Source organism: Apus apus, chromosome 13, assembly GCF_020740795.1.
Source record: "Apus apus isolate bApuApu2 chromosome 13, bApuApu2.pri.cur, whole genome shotgun sequence".
Taxonomy (NCBI): domain Eukaryota; kingdom Metazoa; phylum Chordata; class Aves; order Apodiformes; family Apodidae; genus Apus; species Apus apus.
In genome coordinates this window covers 1,288,542-1,316,352 of record NC_067294.1, presented here as the reverse complement: position 1 = coordinate 1,316,352, position 27,811 = coordinate 1,288,542, and the positions used below count along the sequence as shown (strand labels likewise).

General features: G+C 42.5%; 1 protein-coding gene across 3 annotated transcripts in view; it reads right to left on the bottom strand.

The window, feature by feature from the left end:
- AFF4 (ALF transcription elongation factor 4) overlaps nt 1-27,811 on the bottom strand; it is a 49,836-nt gene that overhangs the window by 10,884 nt on the left and 11,141 nt on the right. For all 3 annotated transcript variants that reach the window (XM_051631166.1, XM_051631168.1, XM_051631167.1), the window contains exons 2-15: nt 20,562-20,688; nt 18,384-19,172; nt 17,060-17,104; nt 16,098-16,184; nt 11,149-11,185; nt 9,473-9,521; nt 8,448-8,468; nt 7,852-7,906; nt 7,197-7,234; nt 6,700-6,862; nt 5,237-6,154; nt 3,204-3,292; nt 1,379-1,613; nt 509-606 (exon numbers count right to left, since the gene is read on the bottom strand). In XM_051631166.1, the coding sequence (XP_051487126.1) occupies nt 509-606; nt 1,379-1,613; nt 3,204-3,292; nt 5,237-6,154; nt 6,700-6,862; nt 7,197-7,234; nt 7,852-7,906; nt 8,448-8,468; nt 9,473-9,521; nt 11,149-11,185; nt 16,098-16,184; nt 17,060-17,104; nt 18,384-19,172; nt 20,562-20,684 (2,747 nt within the window). In that variant the 5' untranslated portion in view covers nt 20,685-20,688. The remainder of the gene's footprint in view (nt 1-508; nt 607-1,378; nt 1,614-3,203; nt 3,293-5,236; nt 6,155-6,699; nt 6,863-7,196; nt 7,235-7,851; nt 7,907-8,447; nt 8,469-9,472; nt 9,522-11,148; nt 11,186-16,097; nt 16,185-17,059; nt 17,105-18,383; nt 19,173-20,561; nt 20,689-27,811) is intronic.

Below are 27,811 nucleotides of genomic sequence, written 5' to 3'. Positions count from 1 at the left end.
GCTAAAGTCTGCACAAGACAGTAAAATACTCGTTTTATTTTCTTTTCAAGATGATTTCTTTGATCCTACAGGATTAAATCTGCTCTTGGGGATCTGGGATTTCACAAACCAAGGCTCCTCTCTACTACCAAGGAGCACAACTCCCAACTCCAGAGAACAGGAGCTCTGGTGAGCAGAGAACGGGCAGACAGGTAGCAGCAGTGTTCTGGAAAGGTGAAAAGGTCCCATCAGCATTTAAAAACAGAACAACCCTGAGCTATTTCAGTCTCCTGCGGGTCCTTTCATGCTCAGCAGGAATGTCCAGGCAGGCCATGGCTGCTCCTGAAGGCCTGTGCTCTCTGCCAAGTGCATCCTGGCACAGGGAGCAGCCAGACGAGCACCAGAACCACACGCAGCTCGCCAGGGCTTGTACTTTATGTGTAGCCAAAGGACTCTTCTCTGCAGGGAGAGGGCTGTGTTTGCAGATTCTTAGCCCCACAAAGGGAATGGCAGCTTTTGCTGTTCTTACCTATCATCAAAAACAAGTTTTGCTCTCCTGGACTTTGAGCTTTCCATAGATGGAGCAGAGGCAGGAGGGCAGCTTGAGGAATTGTTCAGGATCTTTTCCTGAAAGGCAAATTGTTGCAAAATAATAAATGTAAAGAACTGTTAAGTCTCTCCTTTGTCTTCAAAATAGTAATTTGCTGCATAAATTTCTTCCCTGACTTCAGGTGTTATATGCCATAAGGTCAGATTGGTGGCTGTTGCAGTAACCCAGCTTCTGTGAGGCTTCCACCCCCCGCCGGCAGGCCCAGGCAACTATCAAGCTCCTCGCTCTTCTACACCAGGAGATCTCCACTAGAGGAAGGAATACAGCCAAGGCTTTCTAGACACACCTGGCTCCAGGAAATCCCTTCCCAAGTCGCCCACATCCCTGCTCCTAAGTCCTATTTTTCCACACTAACAAAGAGGTGATTAATACTTTTAGGATTTCTCCTTTCTCTCAGCAACCCACTCTGCTGAATGTCTTTCCCTTGGAAAAAAAATACGAGTTTTGGAAGGATAAGCATCACCTCCAGGGAGAAAAGGTAGCTGTCTTCACAAGACACTGTCCTTGCTCTCCTAAACTACATGTGGCTCAACATGACACCCCAGGATAAAGACTGGACACTGGAAACATTCTGTGAGTCACAAGTGAATCAGTTCTCAGTAGCTAAACAGTATAAAACAACTCCCCAGCTTCCTACGTGTTCTCCACTCTCTGGTTTATCCTGACTGCACAGATGGATTTCATAACCCCCATTCATCAGGTTGCAAATGATTGTTCAGGTCCCACAGAGCATGTCAGCTTGCAGAGCAACCAGACAGGCTGAAGGCATCTAGAGAAGAAGCCCTTTACCTTGGCCTCTTTAGCACTGCTCGAACCCTTCCCCTCTGTCTTCTTCTGCTTAGAGGAGCTGCTTTTACTGCCACCACTGCCCTCTTTGCTGAGGTTGCTGCTGGACTTCAGGGATGAGGACTGACTGACTGTCCTCTTCCGGGACCCGTGTTCCTGCTTGGAATCTTTCTGGAGGACTGGGGCAGCAGGAGATGGCAGCAAATCCTTCTCTTTAACAGCACTTGGCTTTGAAGACCTGGACAAAAGGAACACACTCAGCTTTTGCTTCTTTTCCTTTAAAAACCAAAATCAAACAAACCCCCCAAAACACCAACACCACAAAACTTTTCTTTTTTAATTTAAAATAAAGCCCCTTTTTTGACATTTTATATTAAAATAAAAACCTTTTTTTTACCAAACAAGATTTATGTTGCTTGACCTAGCAAACCAGATATGGGGGAAAAGCAAGAATGATCCTCTCAGTGACAAGGTTCCTAGGAAGCCAGATTGAACTTGTTTCTCACCATTTTATTTGTTCTGACCTGAAAACACAGTAGGCAAGTTCTAACCATAAAACCACATCCCTACAAGAGCTGTTAAAAAAACTACCCTGAACACTGACAAGGTAAGAAGTCCCTGCCAAGGCCAGCGCCAGGCTGTCTGCTGCAGACCAGGCAGCACAGAACAAAGATGCTCCAGATAAATGTTTTCTGGAACCCAGGACACTGGGAAGCTTCTTCAGCCTCTCTCTCTATACACTCTTACTCACCTTGGCTGCTGAGGGCTACTGTTGGCTCTTCCTGGCTTCCCATAATGATGATTTATACACACTTTCTACAAAATCCCAACATTTAATTTAATTAAATGTCCCTCAGACAACTGCACTGGCAATCTAGTGGGTATCAGAAACAGCAGGTACAAAAACCATTACCAAGCTGGAAATGCATCCCTTTGTTCTACATCTGTTTCCTAACACACCGTGAGATCCTGTTTAGCTCAGAATGGGCAAACAGGATTTCTAGCAGCTGATGTGCTGCAGCTTCTCACATATTTGTAATTTGGCAGTTACTCACTGCACAGAAATATTTTCCATGACACCGTTACACCAGTTCTCAGTTGCTTGAGCTGAGTTTTAAAAGACAGTGGAAGAAAACCCCTTACTTTTCCTGCTGGATTAATACTGACCAAGAAATAAATCACGTAAAAGCATAATAGCTATTACAAAAAGCATGGGAAAAATCACGGAAATAACATGAAAGTAATAGATTAATAAGATTCGTTAGTGATTTGCTAATTCTGTGCTACCTTGCCTGTGCCACTCATACCTCTCTTTATCTAATTTATAAAGCAAATGTGATGCTAAATCCATGGATCCAAACCTCAATGCCATCAGCTTCCCAGACAATGCCAGTTAAGTAATTTACTCCCAACTTACAGACTTGATAAATGGAGAATCACCAGATTGGATTCATTTAAAAGCACAGTTTTTGCAAGACCCAAAAGCTATTAAGCACAGCCCAAACCAAAACCAAACCCCACTGCACATCAGAGGAAAACCAGGAAGGATGTATTCCATGGCACAACACCCCTTCACATCAGAGGTTCTCTTACTTCTGTCAAATTACAACTGTCCTTGGCCAATAGGGTTTGTTATGGAGATTCTTTTCCACTAACCACCAGTAGAAACTCTGAAGTGAATCTGTCTGAAGAGTAAGAAACAATGAAGTTTTACCCACTGATTAATAATGATGAAACACTTTTATTGGAGGAAGGAAGGAGACAGGCACCCATCTTCTCCTTCATCACCCTGAGCCTTCAGTGTTGGAAACTGAACCCAGATACTCACTCCCTGCTGCTGGAAGTCTTGTGTCCTGAAGGAGCTTTTTCTTCCAGTTTCGTTTTCTTGCTTTCACTGGCTCTGTTTTCATCCTCATTCTGAACAAAGCAAACAAGAAATACATCCAGGCAAACATTCACCTTTACAGCTTCACAGAGTAGCAATGTTTCACATGAAGAGACTTAGTTTATGTTTTGCAGTGCACAGAATAAGATATCTACAGGCCACAGAATGTGTCCTACAGCACCTTGTCTGTAGGTTTGATCAGACCCTGATACTGGAGCCGAATCAACAACAAAGTCTGGCTTCTAAACTACCAGCCTGCAAAAAAGAAGCAGATAAGTTGTTCCATAAAATGGAAAATAGGGCCTCACAGAGTCAGTCATCTGGTGACATAATGCAGCTTTAGACTCAAAAGGCTTCACTTTTGTCCCACCAATGCTGCAACCCTCAGCCCTACGACTGAAGAAATGCACGAGCAACTAATGTGTAGAAATCAAGTGGTGACAGTTGTGCACAGAGTCCTCTCAAGGATCAAAAGCCAAGGGGAAAGGGGGGGTTCTTCAGTTGCTTCAAACACGCCAGCATCTTTTTGGGTATGAACCAGCAAGGATCAGGGAAATCTGAGGATTCCAACCAGATTATTTGCTGGGAGAAAGCCTAAACTTAACTGTTCTTCCCCAAGATCTCTGGATTAGACATAAGAACACAGCTCTTTAATGCTGTAACTCCAGTGTGGACTGGAATGCATAACTGGTCACAGAAATAGAAGCTGGTGCATCCAGAGCCACTGAAAGATGTGAGTGCATTCCCATCAGCATTAGGAATTATACAGTAACACTTGCAAAACATAATCAGTAATTGTACTGGTCAGAGTTACTCCAATTTTACAAAAAAGCTCATTCTTTCTCTCTTAATTTCCTTGTCTAGAGAAAACAGGAACCTTACAAACAGTACAGGAGAAACCCTGTTTGCAGTTACACACCAAGTCTCCTAGACAACATTAATTTCAGTCAGGGACCAAGCTTACTTGGGTTGCTCAGAAAACTGGTTTCACTGAAATTATCTGTCTCCTCTGGAGAGACAAATGACTCTCTGGATGATGTTATATAATCCTTTGACTTCAACAAAGTCTTACAACCACTGCCAAATCTCTGTCAAAATGAAATTTTCAGAATGAAATCCGGAGCAGCAGGGCAACTTCTGCATCCCCAAACCAGGGCTTCATGATCCCAAGTTCAGGGAAAACAGAAATGTGTAAAAACCCTTTGATCACTCAGTCCACCTCACAGTCACAGGTTTGCTCTTGACACAGACTGGCAATGTCCAGAGGTTTCTAAAAGCTGTTTAAAATTACACCACCAACTACTTCTTACCACTGCTCCCCTCCAAGACTATTGCTCCTATTCAGCTCCCCCATTGATTCCTGTCCATTCTAGTGCCCCCAGGCATTTCTGCTTTTTATTTGTAGCTGAAAAGATTAAATGCTTTTTTGGAAAAGATTACATATGCTTATGGAGAGATTCCTCTGCTCCCAGTAAAGCAGCACCCCTCCTGCCACCATGCCCCAGGCTTGTTTCTGTCCTGGAAATATGCAGTTGTATGATTCACTGGTTCAAGGAGCTGATCCAGCTGAAAACTGCCTTCTTTATTTTGGCCAGGTGAATTTTCCATTGGATCTGCTGCCTGAGCTGGCCTGCAGCACAGCAGGGGCTGGTGCCAGATCAAGTGGAGGCACGAGAGGGCAAGATGGCTCAGAGGAAGAGGAGCTGTGCCACCTTCTGCAGCTCTGGCTACAGAGCCAACACTCCTGTAGGTGCAACCTTTTCCCTTCCCCTCTTCACTCCAAAATAAAACCCCAATAGTCTCTACCATAACAGCACAGGGCTGAGCCATATGTTCTACACAAGACACTAGCCAAAACCACCTCCTAAATCACCCATCTGGGTGTGATCTGGGTCTCTGGGCTACACACTTGACACCAGCAGCAATCCACTGAGGGGTTGAGATAAGAGGTAAAAGTCTGTCTACAAAATTATCACCTGCTTGTGTTTCCTTTTGCCCTTCGTAGAACTTTTGTCAGATGGCTGCTTCTGGGAGTCCCTCACGTGCTTCTCTGGCACGTTTTTCTTGTCCACTTTGGGTGCATCAGCATCCTTGTAAGGCTTCCCTGGTATTCTTGTTAAGAGGCTCAGGTCAATCTTCACAATGAGTGGGTACCTTTCATCAGGATCACTGAGTGGTGAAAGAAGCTCTTTCTCTTCCATAGGAGAGAACATTCTTTGCCGAAAAAAGGTGTCATCCTCCTCCATGGAAGATTTAACAGGAGTCCTATTGCTCTCAGAGTACTTGGGTGTTTGTGAGGAAGGAGGCAGGCTCTCATTTTCATCAGAATCAGAGGATGAGGTATCTGTTTCTATGAATTCCCTGGATTTCTGGGCAGATTTGCTTGAAGCCTTGTATTTCTTTTTCTCTGTTGTAGGCCGAGGGGAAGATTTGGGCTCTTTCTTTATATTGGGTTTTCTGGAGCCTTTTGTGGCTGCCTTGTGCCTGTTGGAAGGGATATTTGTTGCCATGTCTACTGGGGTTTCACTCTCTATTTTAAGACCTCCTCTAGGCTCTTCAACAGATGTCTTTTCTGCTTTCTTGGGCTGCTTTTTACCTACAGTCCTCCTCTGTGTTGAGCTGTCACTCTGGGCAGGTGATTTCTGCCTGCCACGACTGCCCTCTGAGCCCTTTTGGGTGGGTTTGGAGTCTCTCCCTGGGGTGGAGGAGATGGAATCCTTGGATCCGCTCTGATCAGCGTATCCGCTCCCTGGCCCCTGATCCCGACCCTCTTTTTTGTAGCCTTGGGAAGATGGGATATTGCTGTCCACAGAAGAAGCTGGTGAGACTTTATGTGAGTTAACTTTGTTCAGCCAGTTATCCAGTTGCCACTTGTTTGTTGGTGGTGGCTCCGGCTAAAAACAAATGGAAAAAAACCCAGCGTTAGACCCAGTGTTTCCTGGTTCTGCCACCTTCCCACAGGACAGCCCTGCTGCTCCATGCCAGAGCAAGGGGTGCACCAAAACCACCCAAGATAAATAACAACTGCAAAAGATGTTGATCAAGAGAGGCGCAAATAACAGCTCTCATTGTTCCTTCACCAGGAGAAGCTGCTCCCCACAGGGAGTACTTACTGCCATAGCTTCCCAGCCTAAATCCCACCAGTTTTAAGCTTGCTACAATACCCCTTTTCTGCACTCCATAGATCATTGGTGGTAAAAACCACTCTGAAGTCAAACATCCAGTGTGTGCTGTTATAAAGAACTGTTACATCTCCAATTACAGGTACTTCAGCAAAATACTATTCCATCTTGAAAGCCCGTATTCCATCCCACATCTGTCACTCTGGTTTGGGGTTTGTTTTTTTAAACAGTTTAAGAATTTATTTTTTTTCCTGCTCTTAAAACTCAGGATTAATGCCAAGCTAATGAAGACAGTCCAAATACATGTCAAAATCTACCTCGGGGGATGCACTCTGTGATGGTTCATTAGCTTCACTATCACTGGAACTGCTTTCACTTTCAGAGTCAGATCCTGAGCTGCTTTCAGACCCACTGTGGCTGCTGGAGTCATCCCTTGAGTTATCTGCTCCTTCACTGTTATTCTGTGAAGGTTCAGAATTACTGAAAACAAAAACAAGGAAAAATGAACAAACACTACCTCAAGGCACAAAGAGGAATAATGAAATGTAATATTTTAATTAGCACATACTAAAAAATTCAACATAATTGAACACATCTCACCCTGGAAAGAAACAGCAGCCTTTGCTTTTCCCAAGTGGTCAGTATAATTTGCAGGATATACACTAGTTAATCACTGATTAAATTCTAATCACTTTTTGCTTTAACACGAAACAAAAGACAACCATGAATTTTAGAAATGAGATCAAGTCAGGAGTGCTGACTGGACTGAACATCACCACTGCTCCCTATGCTGCAACCTCCCAGGAATGCCTACCTTCCAGGTGTGTTCCTTGGCACCGTCTTATCGCAGTCCTGCAATTAAGAAAAAGAGCATGAAGCTTCTAGAAGTTACTTCAGGATTGTATATACAATTAAATTGCAAAGCATCAAATCAGAGCCTCTACATGTTTTTAATCATTTAGCCTGAAGTGCATCTTAATTCAGTACTTGCAGCAGTTTAAATGTGTCTGCATTTTCCCTATACAGAAAGGAAAATAAATCAGTTTTGTCCAACTTTTCACCATGAACCTATTATCTCAGAGTCCTACACACACAGTTCTAAGAGTTCCTGTTTTAGAATCACAGAGTCATCCTGGTTGGCAGGGGCCCTGAAGATCATCAAGTCCAACTATAACCTAAATCCCCCTACCATAACCTAATTTACCTGTTCAGTGCTTAAATCATGTTGCTAAGCACTGTATCTACATTTATATATAACTAAAGTACACTATTGCCCATTTTATGGCCAGAGAGAGCCTGGCTGAAATCAGTAAAACAAGATGTTCTAGAAAAACCTGCACTGTTTCCCCAAAACCAGATCATTTTCCCGAAGTTTATGTTTAGGAATAACTGAGGTTTCTCTAAAAACATACCACTGGATGTTTGTTTCTTAGCTGCTCAGTTTCTGAAACTCTGGTTCATGAACATACCTGCTCTCCATCGCTGTCTTCACTACTGCTAAGTTTTAGGTCATCTTTCAACATACTAAGTAAAAGAGAAAGTGAGACAAGTTTTTCCACGTACATTAATTACTTTCAAAGCATTCCTCCACATTTCAACATGCTACTGTTTATACAACCAAGGAGGCTGCGTGGGTGAATTCCACAAGATTCCAGCCTCACATTTCATGTTTAAGAATGGTGAGTTAAGTCATTCTTTAGAAGAGAATTAGGATTCTAGTACTTCTGATTCCTTAGTCCAATCTGCTAAATTTAGAAGGGAACTTTGACACAATTTACTAACGAGGGAGGAGCTAACGTGTATGTTCAACTTATGCACAATGGCCAAGAATACTGGTTTAAACAGAATGAAGAAAGCTAACTCTAGTGGCTGTTTCCTGCCTTGTGGCAACAGTGCCACTGCTCTAAATCATCATTATTTTATTATTCATATTTATTATTTTATTTATTATATATGGTAGTCATACCTACAGGCACTACTGCACAACACTGCAAAGATATGAACACACACAGAGCCTTGGTGCTTATTGAAAGACACCCTTGATTACAAAAATAAAATGTCTTACTCTGTCTGGTTTGATTCGCATCTGGAAAAAGAAGAGAACAAAGGATTAGAAATTAATACTTCTAAGTTTCACAGCACAGCTGTTCTACTGACAATCTGAAAAGAAATATCACTCTGAAGGACCTAGTTCCTGAAGTATTTTTCATTGCTATCCTTTTAAAAAAGATGCATTTATCTCCTTTTTTGGTTTTTTTTGACCAGATCACAATTTCTTTTTTTTTAATTAAAAACTGTATTGTCACACTAAGTATCTTCTCAACTTCCTTCCTAAACATCTCAGCTCAACACCTGTCCAATGCCACCTCTCATCCTTAGATCCTCCACTTTGTGACTGCACCACAACAAATGTTAACTTGGTAGTCTGAGTTTTCAGAATCTACAACCACTTTCACTAAACATACAATCAGCTAATAAACCTTTATTTTCATGGACATATTTGTTTGGAAACAATCTTTTTACAGCATATAATTGATTTTCAGGTATGAGAAAGGCAAACTACAGCTCTCTAGAACATTCCGGTTGCTTTTTATTCTTCCTCCTAGCTGCACAATTGACAGAGTAAAATGCTGGGTCAGTTAAGAGACTGAGCAGAACAAGCCTAACTAGACCCCAGAAATACTCTGCCCTCTCCTGCAACACAAAACTGTTCCCATCCATTTGTGCAGCTACTCCAAGCTGACAGCCCTGCACCACACACATTTGCTAAGTCCTGTCCCATCCTGCCCATTCCTATAAGCTGATACCTTTCTGGCTCAAAAGCCAGTTCTGAGGCCCAGACTCTTGCACACCCACCCAGACAACTGACAGGGAAAAGAAGCGCAGCACAGTCTGTTTGTTAATCTCTCCAACGTGCCATATTTGCTCTCCTGTTACAGAGAAAATTATCCCTCTTTTCTGCCAGTCAAGGAGACAGATGCTAAAGAGCCTGTGCTAGGGCTGACACATTCTAGTAAAAGAAACAGCTCTTTTTCAAGTCTCTTAAAATTAAACTGTTGTTTGAAAAATGTTTTCTCAGCAGCCACTTACGATTTGGACTGATGGCCATTGGATGTTTTTGATGAAGGATTATATCGTTCTAGAAGAAAAAAGAAATGCACAGTTGAAAACTTAGCCAGGGAAATAAGTCATTCCTGAGCTTCCAGAAGTACAGCCTTAGATAAACCAAGACCAGCTGAGTAGGGAGGAGAAAGTAATAACTAGCTGATGCCAGGTACAATCTCCCAGAGACTGAAGAAGTGAGTGGATGTAGAGATAAAATAATAAATACAGCAAATAATTTAATCAAGAAAATCTAGAAATTATTTATATCATTGCTGTCTAAACCAATACACACTTACTGTGATATTAATGGTGTTAAAAACTGTTCTGCTTCTATCAAGATTAATCTACTGCCTCCTACATGCAGGACACAGGACACAGATCAGACTGTCAAGATCTGTCTTGTTTCAACATCCCTACGTAGCTTTTTAGCAGATAATCTTTAGATACATAAATCAAACTCAGAAGCCAATTCTTACTATAGGAATACACACTGATATAATCTGCTTTTCAGTTTTGGGGGGTGGTTTCCTTCTCTTTTCTTTAATTCTGGCTAATTGCCACGTGTAATTCAACAGGAACAAGAACTGAGGCTGTTAAAAGTTTGCCAGAAAATTCAATCAGGAGTTAAAAACTGGTTCTGTGTTGGACTAACCTTGCCTCTCAGAATCACAGAAAAAGACCTTTAAGACCATCAAGTCCAACCATTAACCCCACTCTACCAAGCCCAGCACTGAGCCATATTCCCAAGTGCCACATTCAGATGACTTTCAAACATATCCAAGGACTCAACCACATACCCAAAGGTCAGTTGCTCCTATAACATAAGACTAGTTTAGCATCATGGAATTAAGTTTCAATTTGTTTCCTTAATTCCCCACTGTATCAGGTGTTTAGATTAAGCTGCTTGTGAATATCTAAGAATAAACCATTCTTCTTTTGCTCTTTAATCTGTTTAATCACTTCAAGAGGGAGTAGAAGAGAGTTTTGGAAGGTAACAGCACAAACCTAGTTCAATCGTACCTGGTACGTCTCCCATGTAAATTATTATTTTCAGTCATATTCAAAAAAATACAGTTAAACAGAAATAAAAGCTGCTTTTTTTCTAAAATCTGAAAATACTGCCTGGGATAAGAAACTCAAGGATATTGCTAAGTGTATTACTAAATCAATTCTTGACCAGGTCTCTCTCTTGATTTTAAAATGACAAAGTGAAAATGAGCAGTGAAACTGCAATGTGCTTTTGCTCTCAAAATGTAAACATAAGCACTATTTTGGTTTCTAGTATGCTCCCCAGCAGGGTGTTGGGTTTTTTAAAGGGTGCTTTGGTTTAGTCCTCAGCTATTTTCAATTAGATCAACTCAGGCATTTTTCCAAGAACTGGAAAACACGACAACTTAAAAACACTATTTATTTTTTTTCCTAGAAGACAGTAACAACCTTGACAAGTCAGCTGTACCTTTCTGGATTTCAACAAGAAATGCAAAAGAAAAAATCAAGCAACTGTTTTGTAGGTTCAAACTTGAGAAAGTAAAAAAATCTTAACTCAGGTTCCATCCTATGACCAGTCTGGAAAATCTCATTCTCTAAAAAATGTGACATACTAAGAATACTGAATCACAACAAAAACATTAAACGCATCACAGGAAGTTTAATGTACTTACTCTGTTCTCCAGTGCCAAAACTGGACTGCTGAGACTCCTAAGGGAATAAAAGAACACAAATGTTTTTCTCACTGGGAATTTTCACATCTCAAAGCCCGTGCTGGCATCAAGATCCTCTTTCCACTGAAAGGATGGCACGTAACCTCAGAAAAAGAAACCCCCCCAACGCTCCCTACTCCTCAGCTCTGCTCTCCCACTTGCTTGGTTGTAAGAAGGACCATGTGCATTTCACTCCACAAAAGCTGAAACTCCAAAATCCCTCTGTAACCTCCATAAACCCCACTGCCATGTACCTTCAACATGGAGGGGAACTGGCTAGTCTATTTCTTTACCTTCCTTAAACATGGAAAAGCTTCACTGCTAGTTTTATGTATTTTCATTCAAATTTGTTTGGTTTTTTTTCCCCAGACATACAGCATGGTGCTGGACAAACAATGAACACAGAACAACCCTTCAACAACAAAAATATCTTGGCCACAAAGGAGCCCAAGAGAATGAAACTTAAAATCTGCACAGCTCTGCACGTTCTGCCCAAAAATCCCTTCTCCCAAGGGCTCCTCACAACTCCCTGGTGAAACATCCCTCCTGCCCCCAAGGCCAGGTCTGTGTCCTCAGACAATTCACTTGTACAAAAGCCAATAACAATGACCTTTGATAAATAATTAATTTATTACCCATAAATCTAGCCCTGAAAGATGAAGCCTGGCTAATTTTAGCACTTGTATAATCTTCAGCAACCCCATCCCAAAAAACCCAGCTCTGTCTCCCAAAACACAGTAGATTATAAACTTTTTTACAACTCTACAGTATTGCTTTAACTAACACACACAAGATGCTACTGAGTTACTGAAAACCTACATTTAGGCTAGAATGTCATTTTAAAATAGGACCTTCCTGACCTTGTTTTAAAATGAGGACAAATGTTGGCCCCATAAATAAAAGTTGAAAATGTTTGACTCAGTTCCTAAAGTCACACACACATTTAACTCAAGTGCTCTGGCAGTGGCAAACCAGGATGGCAATTTAGCAACGAAACCCAGGGGGTTTGGTGCACCTGTGGGCCAGGCTTCCCAAACAGCCCAGCCAGTCACCTGTAGTTATATCTGCAATTTACAGAATTTAATTTTTTAAACACACAAAAGCTTTAAACAGCAAAGCACTTTTGGGTATTTCTAATTTCCCTCAGCTGTTCCTTTCAAAAGTGAAAGTAGCTGTGATAATGCACTGAACAAGTATCTTTTTGATAAGGACCTTTCCTTGCAAGGCACTTCAAATGCCTCTAATCTTTACTAACTGGAAGAAAGGAAGGGATGATAAAAATAAAATTAACCTGTGTTTAAAGTGAAGATGAAGCTGGAGAGAAGCCTTCAACAGAAAGCAACAGCTACACTTCCTTCAAAATAAAACCTGATTTTTATCATTTATATGGGGACAAGGAGTGCAAGTGTGATTCCCTGACAGCTTTCTTCCACTCTCAGCTTACACAGACTGACAAACTAAGTAAAAAAAAGAAGTAAAGCCCCCCCCGTGGTCACACAGAGGTCACACACCACCTCCCCAGAGTGACTGCACTGGGGCCAGCCCCAGAGGAGGACCAGGCATCTTCCCTGACCAACACAGGTGGCACAAATCCTGCAACAACCACCCACCTCCCTGCTCCCTCAGCTTCCCATTTCCCAGGCACAGTGTAGCCTTTCACTTACGTGCCCTTTAACAAGGTGTGACATTTAAATGTGCAACTTTTTCCAACTCTCTTGCCATCTATTTTGTCTTTGAGTACAAGTTTCTTCAAGCAACTCAGAGTTCAAGAAAAAAGCTACTTTCAACTCCGAGGTTATTTACAGCAGTATCTTCTGAAGATCTGCTTCAGAAAGATGACATTAAAAACTCTTTCAACCAAAGTATAATCGACTGCTGAAGTTAGATAGTGAAGACACTTAAGCAGGAAACAAAATTGCAGCTTGTCCTCAAACACAAAAAACTGTGGAGAGCAAAGCCCTCCCCAGCTTGGCAGAGCTGCTCTGCCCCTGCCCAGCGTGGCTCCATCCCAGGTGTGCTGAGAGGGACCCATTTCCCTGTAATGTCTGATATCTCAGGTCAGATCTCACTTTTATTACTCGGAAGAAAGTTTCTGTGTTCCATCAGATCCGAGCACCTGGCCACTGCCTCCTCAGTACCCCCTGCACGGGGCAGGCACTGAGTAAACCTGAGTGCAGAACCCACCTCCAGGCACAAAACCTGCCAAAGCTCCCACATTGCTCTGAACAAAAAACTTCCACCCTCTAAGGAGCAGCTGGGGTTTTTAATATATTTTACAAACATGCCAGCATTTCTGGAGTTTTTGACTGCGAGCCCATGGCTTAAAAAAAAGTTACAGAGAACAAAATTATAGAGTATTAGGTCATGGGGTAACATTTTTTATCAAGGCTCTGGAATCTACATTTTTTTCATAACATCTATAAAACCTTCCCTGACCTATTTTCATGAAGTTTTATCTTCTGATTCAAAGACTTCCTGGTAATTATTAGATATATTAATAGTAAACGCAGGGAGGCCCCAGTCAGGAGTCTGGGTCCTTTCAAGCTACTTAGTAGCTACACAGAGGGAAAATCATCCCAACAATCTTACACATAAAATGGACTGGTCCACCAAAGGCAGCTTAATTTTATGTGTGCAGGCAAAACAGACAAACTTGTGCACACAAGAGGAATGTGGAACACCACTTGTAAATAAATCGAGCACAGCGCTGAAGAGAACATGCTCTCCTCAAACAGTGCTGCTCGATCAAAGTAAACCACTGTTTTGTTTTTTTCTGAATTCTGCTCTGGGTCCTGACTGCACAGGCCTATGGCTCACTAACCCGCTGGAATTCTGAGGAGGTCCTGCTGCCAAGAATGACAGAGGGGAGAAGGCACAGGAAATTATAGGCTTTGGACGTGGAGAGAGAAGTTGACAAAGCTCCATGGATAAGATGTGCAGTCACAAAATAAAAAAGCTGGCAGAAAGTCAAAAGACTCAGAGCAGCCATAAATGGAATTTTTTTGCAAACCGGGTGAAGAAACACAACTCAGGTTGATGGGTTCAAAAACCACAACCAACAACAAGCTTTTTAGTTCAAACATCAACAAGACTATGCAAACTTACGTGGTTTCCCTCTGTGTCATGGACACACAGATCTCTGCACACCTCCTGTCTTCCCAAACTGAGTCAAATACCAGAGAAATACAAAGAAGCAGCTCTAGCAACCCCACCATCCAGTGTGCTCAACAGTGTGGAAGGGAAAGCACCTCCCCAGAGGTTCAGGAATAACTCTCCAAAGCAGTTGAATAAGTACCCTTGTTGATGAGGAAAGGAGTAGAATTTCTTGGATTACAGTAAAAGGTGGGAATTATTTCAAAGTTTACAGGTTTATATAACATAGGAAATTAACCCTGACTAAAGGTGACAGACAAGATTAATACTGATCTAATTCATCATTGTAACACTAAGAACCAGGACACTGGTGTTTTTCTCTAGATCTGCCTTAGAAGCAAACCTGGGAGCTGCAGAGCATGCTCTGCATGTTCAGCTCAGTGGAGAGAGTGAAGACAACAGGGTTGTCCCCAGCTTGGGGACATCCAGCCACCAGAGCCTGAACCAGGCACCAGTCTGCAGGACTTTTCTGGATGTGCACCAACAACATGGGACCTGCAACTTTCAGCCAAAAGAAGGTGATGTCAAACTGTTCACAGAAGACAATCTGTTTAGGAAGATTACATAAGAGACCTCAGTGAGAAAATCTTCTTAAAGTCCCTCACTGTTCTGTTTTGGGGAGCCATTTGGATCAAACAGGCGATTCGTGGCAGCATGTGGTGAGAATAAGCACAGCAGCCTGGTCAGAATAAAGGTAGTCTTCATTATCCCTATTAATGCAACTTTTAAAAGACCAACAGCATAATTTCCTCACAGTGAAATGATGCCTAATTAGGCACCCAAACCCATTTCAGAGATGTGTTGAGTCTGAAGAAAAAAAAAAAAGTTTCCCTGAGTTGTATCTTTTCCTGGTTATCAGTAGTTCAGGAAACCAAACATCAACTCTTGAATGAGTCAGCTATGGTGAGCTGAGCAATGCTGGCTGAAGCTGCACCCACAGCTATCTGCACTGCCCATCTCTGCCCTGCCTGCCCAGCCCCAGCCATGATCTGCAGATTGCAGAGCTGCACTTCAAGGCAGTCACCAGTGCCTGAAACCCTGCAGCTGGGGGCAGGCAGCAGGAGAACTTCCTCAGAGGTGTCAGCTCAAGCAGGTCTCCTAGACACATGCTCTATGCTGTCAACTGCAGCACAGGGGTGCTGATTTCTCATTAGAATTAATAGTTTGAACACTTCAGTAGTTAGTAAGTACATGGGGGGTTAGGAAAAGTGAACTGAAAATTTCTGCAGCAAAACGTCCAATTTTAAAGCTGGTTTAATTTTTTTGTAATTGAAAATGTAAGATCTAATAGAACTACTAATGGATTTCAAAATGATCAGGAAAATTAAGTTTATGCAGAAAAGTCAATTTTCAGTCCTCAGCACCTGCCAGCCAGTCTCCACTGCTTTTCTAGATGGAGGGAAACACCATACTTGCTTGGTCCTACACAGCACTGTGCAAAGCCTTCTCTTAATAGGGAAAAAGGCTCAATGGCATTTTCAAGCTTCAGAAGAATCCTGAAGATCTGAACTTATGAAACAAAAATTTAGAAGCTGTATTAGAGATGTCTCTGCAGACTGCTGTGTGTAAACTAGAGGAAAAACAATTATACCCTTCACAAGACTAATGCTGACAAACCTTATTGTGAAGCAAGATAGAAGAGATACAAAGCACCACAACAAACCCCGAACTTCACAGAATTGAACTTCAGAGAGTTCCAAAATCCTGATCTTTAACAGTTATTCTTACAGCATTCAGAATCTGAATACAAGACTGACCTTTGTTGGAAAAGGAAATTTGGATGGTTCAGTTTTGCACGGTGTATGAATGGCAGTCAGTGGAGGAGGCCAAGAATGGGTCATCTCCTAGAACCAGCACAGAAAAGGAAAGTATTAACAAAATGAAAACAAAGATTTAAAGTTACAATCTTGATTCTAATGGTAACCCTATCTCTCAATTTTCAGTTCATTGTTCACACTTCACTGAGGATTATATTGAAATCTTTATTTCCCAAACGTGGAACAAAGATTCTGCACATAAACCTAAATCTGAAATTGTTACCCTTGAGAACAGACAGTGAAGACATGGATCAGCAGAACTAGTTGGCCAGAGTATAAACTCCAGGAGAAGTCAGAGTCTGATCATTTCAGACTGTGGAGTGCACATGTAGGATCCAGGGGCAGAAAAAAGAATCCTAGGAGAGAGAAGGCTACACAGTTCAAGGAAAAGGGGAAAAATCAAATGCCTGAAGCTAGAAAGAAAGTGCCTTCTGTTCTCTCAGAGCATCCCCAAGGACCACAGAGTACTGAAGGTCAGAGCAAACAGTAAGCCTTGGAAATGCTCAAGGGGAATCTTACAAAAGTCTTGATAAAATAACCCAGGTAGAAGAGAAGGGAAAGTTCTGTTATGGGGTAGCAAAATATTATTATGATCTAAAGATACTGGAATGTAAGGACCACATTTTGTTGGCAGAAATGGCTAGTTCTGGTCTGCCTAGCAGGGAGGTGGCTTAGACAAACAGGAATGCAGTGAGGATTCCCAGGGCATGATGTGCACCCCCAGCAGCTCCCAGAGCCCAGCTCACACTCAGCTCTGCTTCCAGGTTTCCCTGAAGAGCCCTCCTGTAATGATTTGCAACCAAGTCAGTTTAAAGGGCACTCACCTTAGAGTACCTTCCACCTCCTTAGTAATGTTTGGATTTTCAATAAATAAATTATGAACAAAAGCACAAAGAACTTACTTTTAGAATTTCATCCACACAGCTCACATCACCAGATGCTGATGCCTACAAATCAAAACTCAAGATTAATGTCTCCTAAAGTAAATTTTCCTTGTAAGATCCCAGGGGCAAGAAACAGTTCAGAAGAACTTCAATCATTGTGATTCACATGGACTCTATAGACACAAATAGACCTTGCTAATCCTTTTCAGCAACACTAATTTTAATATCAGATAGATCCATATTTTTATGATAAGTCACATGCAGTTATGAAAAGCAAATACACGGTATCTATAAAACTGCCACAATAATCTCTTACTTTTTACTTGACAGTTAATGTGCTCACAGGCAGTCAGTGATCTGAAAAATCTCTAGAGAGAGGAAAGAGAATCGTAGCTTTTCATCATTTCCTGGAAGAAGCCACTGGGCAACATCTGAACTCAGAATCATGACTGTGAATGCACAGTAATGACAAGCTGCATGAGGAAGTAAAACTTGACAGCACGAAGCTAGAAACAGCAGTAACCATCAAACTATGAATCTCTGACTGCTACGAGCAGAAAGGGAGCAAAGCTACTACAGGATTCACTGCATCCACATGTCAAGGCTTCAGGAATAAGAAAATAATTTCTGTTCAAATTAACTTACCTGTGTCCTGGATCCTATTCTATGTGTTGAAATCCCAGGAACAACCACTCTCCTTGTAAGTAAGTGAGCCATAGCCAGAGGCTGTGCCTTGACAATTCAGGAATTACCAAACTAGTGAAAGTTGTTACCTCGACTGTATTTTGTACCCAGCATACCTGATACAAGTTCTGAACCCTGTTCAGTTTGGTGTGATTTAGGGCTAGTTTGTTTTCCCTAGGTGAAAGTATAATAATCACATCCAGAAATTGCAACACACTTCAAAAGAAAATCTGATACGTGCAGATTGTATCACCAGTCTAAGAGAACATGGCTCCCAGTAATGACAACGTGTGTATCCACTTGTCAACAGTATTTGTGAATATCCCACTATTTCACTAACCTCTGACTACAGACACTCTCTACTGAAATTAGGCTTCCTGGGTTAACTTAGCCTTTCTGAATGTCTCACAGCTTTTATTTAATAAAAATCACAGTATCCACACGTGGAAGGAGAATGAAACAATTACTTTTGTACATTCCCCATTTCAAATACAGGCCTTTACTGCGTAAGTTTAAGATGCTCTGAGTAACAAAAAAAACCTTCAGTGTTTACTAAAAGCTAGATTTTGGTTATGTAGCTGGTGATTTTAAAGAAGGTGGAAAATCCCAGCCCAAAGGGACTCCCACTGAAGAAGCCAGGAAGCAGCAAGGGACTTACATCTAGTGGTTGAGAAGGTATTTTCAGCTTGGTGAGATGTGCTTTGCTGCTGGGCTTCAGCTCGTTCACGCTGCTGCCGTGAGTCTGGCTGCTGTAGTGTTCTGAGGATAACTTTGGTTCCATGGATTCCTGCCCATCCATTGGCCTGACATATGCAGTGGGTTTCTGTAACATAGAACTGGACTTGGACATTAGGGAAGGCGGAAAAGACTGATTAGAGTGTTGTCCACTTGAAAACGAGGGTACACGGGAGGGAGAGTCCCAGTTGGCATCAGGATCCCGGGGAGATTTCGAACGTTGATGTTCTTTGCTGTGGTGATCATTTCCATGAGATCTCGAATGGCTGGAGCTCAAAGAAGAAACAGCAGGTGGTTTTCCAGGGCTGGAAGAACGGGGTTTGGAGTGTTCTGACCCATGCTGGCTTTTTTTGCGGCCGCTGCTGCCGTAGGAGTCACGGTCGTGCCTCTGGCCCCCGCTGCCCGCGCTGCCGCCCCCGCCCCGCTGGCTGCTGTGCCCGCCCGGCAGAGCCGAGGACCTCTTCTGGGACTGCGAGGAAGTGCTGGGTGCTGGGCCCACAGGAGTCCATTTGCTGCCCTGATGGGAGCCGGTGCTGTGTCTCTGATCACCAAAGAAACCTTGGTTTGATTTTTCATCCGGTGCCGACGGTACTGGAGCTTTGGGAAACGCAACAAGCTTCTGTATCGGTCTGTCTCCTATAAAATCCTTCATTTCATCATAATTACCAAGCATACTCTGAATACGACTGGACAGTTTGTCTTCTTTGCTGGTCTGCAAAAACAATTTTTTAAAATCATGCTTAAAAAAAAATAATCACAACTTCATTTTCAGTTAACTGGTTTGGCAATTACTGTGGTTAATCTAAATTTCAGGGCTAAGATCATGGCGAGTGTCCTCGTCTTTTTTGCCATTGGTTTCAATTCCCAATTTTAGTTCTTTAAGCAGTGACTTAACCCCCAAAGCGTAAGGAAAAAGATGTATGTCTGCAGCAGGAACAGTTGAAACAGCACTAATCAGGGCTTCAAACAATGCACTGGTGAGCTGGATGCAAGTTTAAAAAGCGTAGCTGCCTCCTGTCACCTTAGGGGCCCTCACCTTAAAGACTTTTTCTCTAATACAAAATGTATGAGTCCTAAAAAGTTTTAATTAACAGTAAAGTAAAATCAGCTTAACCTCACCACTGTATGAAATTTTTAATTGGTATTTATACTGGCATAATTCTTGTTGCCAACAAGGTTATATATAAGAATTCTTTCCTACAGAACCAGTTTGCCTTCACATCAGGTACACTGTATCATTGCCCACGCATCCCAACCAGCTCTAGTTAACTTCATTCATGTGGGATTTAGTTTTCAAGCACAGCAAAGTAATGGGAGCACAGGAGGGAAAAAAAAAATAATAAAAAAAACCTCTTAACTTTCCTCCTGCAGGAGAACAGTTTTTGGTCACGAAGTTTGACATCTCGCAAACCAGCTGAAATTGTGGTCAGGGAACAGGTTTGCTTTCAAAATGAGTTTTAAGCTACACAATGACAATTTTGTATGGTACTTTTTTAGCTATCCCAGAATTAGGTTATTTTTCCAGGTCTGTTCAGCAAATCAAAGCCAGAAGGAAACCCAGCACATCTCTGAAGCTGGATGAGATCATAAACAGAGTCATCTACACAAAGCAAACAAAAACATTCAAATCCAACCAGGTGGCATACGAGTTAAAGCTGATCATTCTATCATATTTCAGCATTTAAAATTAACCTTCTATTTAAACAATTTCTTTCTGAGCTTACCCAGGTCTGGATTACATTGATGGAAGGTTAGACAGCTTAGCAACAGGCTGAAGCACCCAAAAAAAGCAATTTGGCAGGACAGTTTAATTGTTTTGAGTCACTATAGCAAAGATGAAGAATGCAAAAAAAATGGTATGGTTTTATCATCCCTGTTGACACTCCCTGGAAAGCTGCCCCTTCTTTGTAAGGATTATTATAAATCTGCCAGCCGAGCTCACTGGTCACTGTCCTTGCTTATTTTCAAGCCCTGCTTAAAGACTTGCTCTACACAAGAGCTGTGTATCTAGAATGAACGCAGATAAAAACAGATTTACAAGATGAATTAGCATGCAACTTGTGCTATAAGAACTGCATTTGTAAGAACTGCATAAACTCACAACTTTGTATGGTTCAGCAAAGAGAGGAGAGTTAGGTGGAAAGGCTTCTTCACCCTGTTGGATCTCCTGATTCCGCCTTTCCCTTTCTTTCATGCGCAGCACATTCCGGTCCTCGCGGTTCATGTTGCTGCAAACAGAAAAATAATTCCTGATGACAGAAGGGAACAAGGAGGGACACAAACACCTGCAGTTAGCCAGCCCCTGGGACTGTTCCACCAACAGAATTGTCTCAGTGAAGAAGCCCCTGTTGGCTGTAACCCCTCAAAATTGAAAAGACATATCTATGGTACTGCCTGGAGCCCTCAGCACAGGGCAGACATGGGGCTATGGAGGGTCCAGAGGGGGCCACGGAGATGATCCAAGGGCTGGAGCAGCTCTGCTCTGGGGACAGGCTGGGGGAGCGGGTGTTCAGCCTGGAAAAGAGAAGGCTTCAGGGAGACTTTAGAGCACCTTCCAGTGCCCAAAGGGGCTCCAGGAAAGCTGGAGAGGGGCTTTTCACCAGAGATTGTAGTGACAGAACAAGGGGTGATGGTTGTAAACTGAAAGAGGGGACATTTAGGTTAGACATCAGGAAAACATTATTCACCATGAGGGCAGTAAGCTGCTGGAATAGGATGCCGCTTCCTGGAGGTGTTGAAGGGCAGGTTGGATGAGGCTTGTGCAGCCTGGTCTGGTGGGAGGTGTCCCTGCTCATGGCAGGGAGGTTGGAACCCGAGGATCTTTAAGGTCCCTTTCAGCCTTAACCATTCTACGATTCCATGTTTGTGCAATTTCAGGCACCTCACACCTAGCAGAGCTACAAGTCCCACCTACAGGAGCTTCTGACAGGGAAAGTTTATTCAGTAACAAAAGAATGAAAAAATCCACAAAGTCCTGAGGCAAGAAACTATTTGAAACCATTTCACCTGCTTGAATCATTCAGGTATTTCATCCCACGCTCTACATCTCCCATTCATTTCTCAAATACTTTTTCTCCTCCACATCCCCCAAATGTTCTGCAATTTTACTCCTTTATCCCCCCACCCATTCAGGGCCTGACTTCTCCTGTAGAGTTGGTTTTATTTTTACTGCTGACATACCTGTATTGGCACCCACTGCCCCACACATTCTAACCTCAAGCTTTGATGTTGTTTCCAGGTCTCTCTCCCTCCCTGACTCCCAAAAGACACTTCTCCTCAAAGCAGTAATTTCAGTGAAGTTCTGACAATATTGCACCTTTTCCCCTAGACCACACAGTATTCTCCTGCAAAAATGCAAGTTAAAAAACTGCCAGTCTCTCCTCTTACAAATGGTACTTTGCAGTTTGGTCTTGCTGCTCAAGTTAAAACAAAGATGTCAATTTTTTGCAACACACAGAGTTGGAAAGGATTCCCTTTGAGCTGGATAAAGCATTGGGACTAAAAGAATAAACAAAATAAGATGATACATAAGGTGGTATAACTCTTTGGACATGTGCTATACTTCTTATCAAGAGATTTATAAATGTGCCTTACTGATCTGCAGTAAGTATGTTCTTGCCAAGAAAGAAATAGGTTTCTTCCACATAATTTGCAGTCTAAACTGAAATGTCATCTGCTTAGAAAATCATTATTTCATGTTTTTCAACAGCTGCCTGGTTATTTAAAAAAAAAATAAAAAACACAACACAAAATATTTGCTAGAGCATTACCTTGAAAGCTCTGACAAACCAGCCACTCCATTCCCAACAAGAAGACTTCAATCTGCCACTCAGTTTTTATAACATTAGTCTTTTCACCTTAACAACATTTTAGCCTCTTACTGCAATTTCTTATTAATCTGGCTTCATGTAGTCTACTACTCTGAATATACTGAATTCTAGGAGGATGCCAAAACCAGAATGAACCCGCAGCCTAAGTTTAAATCTTTTTAAGACAAAGGGTTTGGGTTTTTTTCCCTGGATTGTAAATATTTGCATTGTAAATTAAGTAAAAGCATTCACACAATCCAACTCCCTGTTGATATACCAGGCCTATGGATACAATAACTTTTAAAGTCTATGTGGAAAGTCACTTTATTCTCCAGTTATCCTGTGATCAGCTGAACTCATGCAGCTGCACGTGAACACCCAGGCTGGCTACTGAGAGAGGGACCTGCTTGCTGGAGTGTGGGGAGGAAACTACCTGGATCATGTCAACATTAATGTTGTTTTAAAAGTCTGAGGCTTAAAAAGCCTATTCTTCAAACTGCAGCCCCATTTCTTACCCATGCAGGATTTAAACTGAGACAAATATCAGATTTAATTACAGACACTGGTCGGTTAAAGCCAACGGGCACCGTTTGAATCTGAGCCATTTTGCTATTAAAGGCAAAGCATGAGGCAGGCCCAGGAGTGCCCCATCCTTGAGTAATTCCTCCACATCCAGACACTGAGACTGTGAATTAGACACATCTATACATGTAGAAGATTTTAATCTTAACTAAGAATTTTACATCTACATTTCACAAACAGAGGGTTAAATTTTAACAAAGGCTGTTACTATTTTTAACAGACAAGCATCATATTTCAAAATTGTATCAACATTTACTGTAACTCTGGGACTGAGGAATAAAACCAACATTTGTGCCAACATGGTCACATGAAAGGAGCATTATAGCAAAGATCCACTTGAGGTGAGAGCTGGAGCAGAACCAGAGCTGATCTGGCTATACCTGTCAGGTCGATGTAAAATTAGTCATCAGAAATACACTTTTTACCCCTCCTCCCCCACCTTTTGTAGTATAGGAAATGATAAACATCTTCATTTTGACTGTATGGGGATTAGGTTCAGGGTTTTTTTTTTAATTCCTTTACATTTTTATTAGAGTCAATAGTTTGAATGGGATTCGAGTTGGACTTGTTTGTACCTAATCTTCTAAATCTCTGCACAGAGCTATTTTAAGTGCCTACAATGTGTACTAGGCTATTAAAATCATGCTAGCATTAAATGTATAAATAAATGAAGTTACTGGGGCTTCCTTAACTCTCTACTTCAGGCAGCTTCCTAGTAAAATTCCTGTCTTCCACAGCCATGAAAAGTAACAGGAGATAAATCTGCCAGAGTTCAGGAATCGTAAGCAGCAGAGGCACTTGAGAAGCAGAAGGCACACCTACTGAATCAGCATTGCTGGCAGCTCACTGCAGCTTAAAGGAAATGGCAAAACTTAAGTTTTCTGACCACTTGTAATTGTAACAAACCTTCAAAATCCACTACCTAAAACTTAGGACTGTGATTGATGTTATGTCCTGTTTGCTGGCCCTCAGGGTTTTTGCCCCAGTCTGAGTAGACCCCAGCTCCATCTCAGACTGGGATGAGAAGTTCTGCTCCCTCCCAGTTTCCATGCTGACTGGTGGGAAGGAGCTCTGCCCCATCACCACTCCCATCTCTGCTGCAGACAGTCAGAGCTGTACCAAGGCAGGACTGCTTCTCCCTCTCCCCATCTACACCTACATCCCAGATTTAAACCTTTTTCCACAAAATAGAAGAGCCCAGAGCAGGCTGGTGCAGCTGAGCTCCTGCCATTCCAACCCCAGGCTCTGGGCAAGAGGACAGCATTTCTACTCCTCCCTCCACGCACAACAGCCCTGGAAATGGAGGATGAAGAACTCATTGACTTGAACTTGCTGCTGTCAAGAGGATCCTGCTATAACTTCCCCTTCCTTCTTCCAGAGAAGCCTGAGCCAAAATGTGAATTCTTAAGGAAGAGGAGAACCAGGCTAAGGGAGACAGAGCTAACACCCCATAGCAAGGACCAAAGTTGCCTTAATTTCCACATCTGGATAAAGCTCAAAAATAAAAAGAAATTCAAAACCAGGCCTAAAGCCCAGCACAGTATTTCAATTTTTAGAAAGTCTCCCTCCACACACCATGGGTCCCTCACTGTGCAGTCAGCCACGCTGCCCTCTGCAGGACCTCACTGCCCACCTGTCTGCTCCAATCTCATGCCTCTTCTACAGCTCAACAGGAAGAGTTCAAAGAAAGAAGGAAACTCAGCAGGAAGTTCACAGAAACTCCTGCTACAAAATTAACCTGTGCATATTCTTTAACTGCTGCTGTAGAGGTACTGAGCACATGAACAAGTCGAGCATCACTGGAACTGTCCGGATCAGAAACACCATTTTCATTTCTTGTTCCAACATCCTCCTAAATCCTACTTGGTATTTCTGCTCATCCTTAATCCACAAAGGGCACGGCTTTGGCAGGAGTTCACTCCAGCAATCATCATCCTGGACTTTACAACCAGCCTGATGTGCTGCCCTGCCCAGCACAGCCTCCTCCTGATCCCATCTCTGGCAGGGGCAGGGGGTCAGACCCCAGGTAAGGGACTTTTGCACCACATTTTCAATTTAAAACAAAAAACAATTCCAACACAGCCACATTGCCAAAGTTTTACTGTTAGAGAGAAGAGGGCCCCGGCCACTCCCCAGGCAGAGGCATAGGAGAAACTCCTCACTCCTCCTGAACCCCACCAGGCATCATCAGCACAGCTCCATCTTCCCAGGCACTGCAAGGGAAAAACCACCAGAGGTGAAGGTCTGCCCAAGGAACCCTCCACACATCAAAAAGTGACTCAAACCCACCACTTTTCAACCAGACATTAGGGGATCTTCAAAGCATGTTTGTAACACCTTGATTTCCTTCAAGACATCCTCATTTAACTCAAGGGGGTTTTTTCCTATCTGAATTGGTTTAATAAACAAGAGAAATCAAACGTTCATTTATCCAGTGCTGGTTAACTGGCTGTGATGAGCCACACATTTTGTTTGACAACATTTGGACATGAATGATAAACAAGTATTCAGAGAGAACACACAGTATCTAGAGGCTGGTGCAGGGCACACCCAGCTGCAGGAAGCACAACAACTCCAAAGAATTTTTATTTTAGTTGGGGGAAAAAAAAAAAAAGAGATAAAAAAAAGGTAGAAATTCTGCTTGTAATAAGGAATTATGTTTTCAGAAGGCATTTAAAAATGCCAGAAACTGCCTTAATGCTGCATCCAACTCCCTCCCAAAAATAGCTGTGACTTATTTAAAACACTTTTCTAACTTGTAGCACTAATAGCAAAGAGCACTTAAGGAGGTGGCATGACATGCTCCTCCCAGCCCGTGTGCCAAGGATGGCATTGCTGCTCAGCCTGTCACCCAAATCACACACATGACCTCAAAATGCTGCTCTGCCAGCTTTAAATACAAACGCACTCACATAAAAGCTGTTACAAAAGGGAGAAAATAAAAAATAACTCCCTGCAACAAGAAAATCAGCAAAAGCCACCAACACACACAACAGGAACATGCCCTGGTGACACTAGAACTCTAATATTGATCACAGAAGGGTGAACATGGAGTCTTAACCTCCAGCTTTCTGTGTTATGGTCAAGAAAAAAAAAAGAGGGCAGAAAAAAATAAAACATTTCCTAGTAAAATGGTACAGCTTCCCACAACAAAGTAGAAGCAGCACACTTCTCCAAGTAAAGTTTAAAGGATAATTGCAGTGTTGCAATTGCAGAAGCACTACAATAAAAGTCATCTTCAAAGTTTTCTAACACTGAAATAAGGAACAAAACTAACAATAAGAGTTTACAGAGAATTCAAGTAATACTCCTGTCGAGAAACAGGAAAAAACAACTTTTCAAAAGGACAAAGCAGTTGTTTAATGTCTCCTCCTTGCACCTTTTGACACAAAGGCTGCAGTTTTCCACTCTGTAGTGCTCTGTGCCAAGGGAGGGGTATTTGGCTTGGGAAGGCTCCAAGTGCACAGTGTCTGCTCCACCAAAGGAAAGGTTGGTTAAACCAGCCGTATTCTTAAATTTTAACTCAATAGTAACTAGCTGGCTGCTAGGCATGCTCACACAGCCAGGCTGGATATGTGAATGTAGGAAAGCTTGAGCCATAATCTCATTTAGGTATTTTGATGAGAATGGCTCTCATGCAGCTCCATCTCTAGCACAGAGTTCTCCCTCCTCCCAAGGTTTCCTTAGAAGCTTTGAGCTATTGTGCAAATACAACTGTATTGGTGATACCATAAAAATACAAACCAGTGATTCACCATAAATATAAACGTTTCTCATTTCTGTATATAAACGTACATGTTTCTATCTCACCCTTCATGGCAGGGATTCCTCCTGCACGTTCAACAGGGAGATCATTAAGTACTGGAGGAGCTGGACATGAATACCTTTGTACCAATCGTGAGGGTGGGAGAGCTCTAAATAACAAATAAAGGGAGTTGGCCTAGGTCAGGTTAATGTTTGACAAGAACTCCCACGGGGGGCAGAGCAGCAGGTTGCTGCAGGCACTTCTCCTTCCTACTCAGCTCCCAAACACAGCAGAAATCCCCAGGAAAGCTCTAGATGTCTGGACTTGCTGCTGCTTTCAGACAAACAAGCACAAATCCTTCACCACCATTAGTGAGAAAAATTTCACTGTGCTTTTTGTAAGAGCATGGTGTTATTTCCAGTGTCTCAGCCAAGTGACAATGCAAGTAATTGCCTCCTGCTCTTCAGTTTTACCTGCCAGTCCCCCATCATTCCTCAAAGCTGTGTCAGGTTACCCAGGGAGCAGCCAGCCAGCAGCCTCTGCTTGAGAAGCCACCAGACCACAACGATGGATTGAAGAACCGCAGCGATGATTTACAACTCAACACCAGCTATGGAGAGGACTCGGGGAACCCTCAGCACCAAAGAGGCCCTACATTTAACACTTTCAGATGAGAAATGGGTGTATTACTCATCACACACAAGATTCAGCACACAGAAGCAAGGACTGCATTGACCGAGGTAAAAGGTAACACCTAGCAGCTGGGTTTGAACTGCCAAATGAAGGAGAAAACTTACAGCTCCAGCTGCAATGCAGCTCACTTAAAACCAGGTTTTACGTCAGTTTCTAAAACATACTACTAAATTAGCCTAAAAATGTTCACATCCAGGAAGAATGTGCAAGACTGGTTTAATGCATTTTACTCAGGAGATGTTAAGAGATCTTTTTCTTCACAGAGAGCAGAGTTCACAGGACAGCAACTTCAGTCCCTCCTTCTTGTCCCATCTCTCCAGGAAGGGCAGAGGAGCAGGGAGGTCTGGGCAGTGACAGCACCTCTCCCTGCTCCCTCCTCCTCTCTCAGTGGGCACAACCAGCAGAGGAAGGCTCACTCCTACATCCTGTCCCTCCACCAGTCACAAAGCCAAAGCACACAAGGATGTCATGGATCCCACAGAGGTACAACCCTACAGTGGCATTACTGACTCTCAAAGGAAA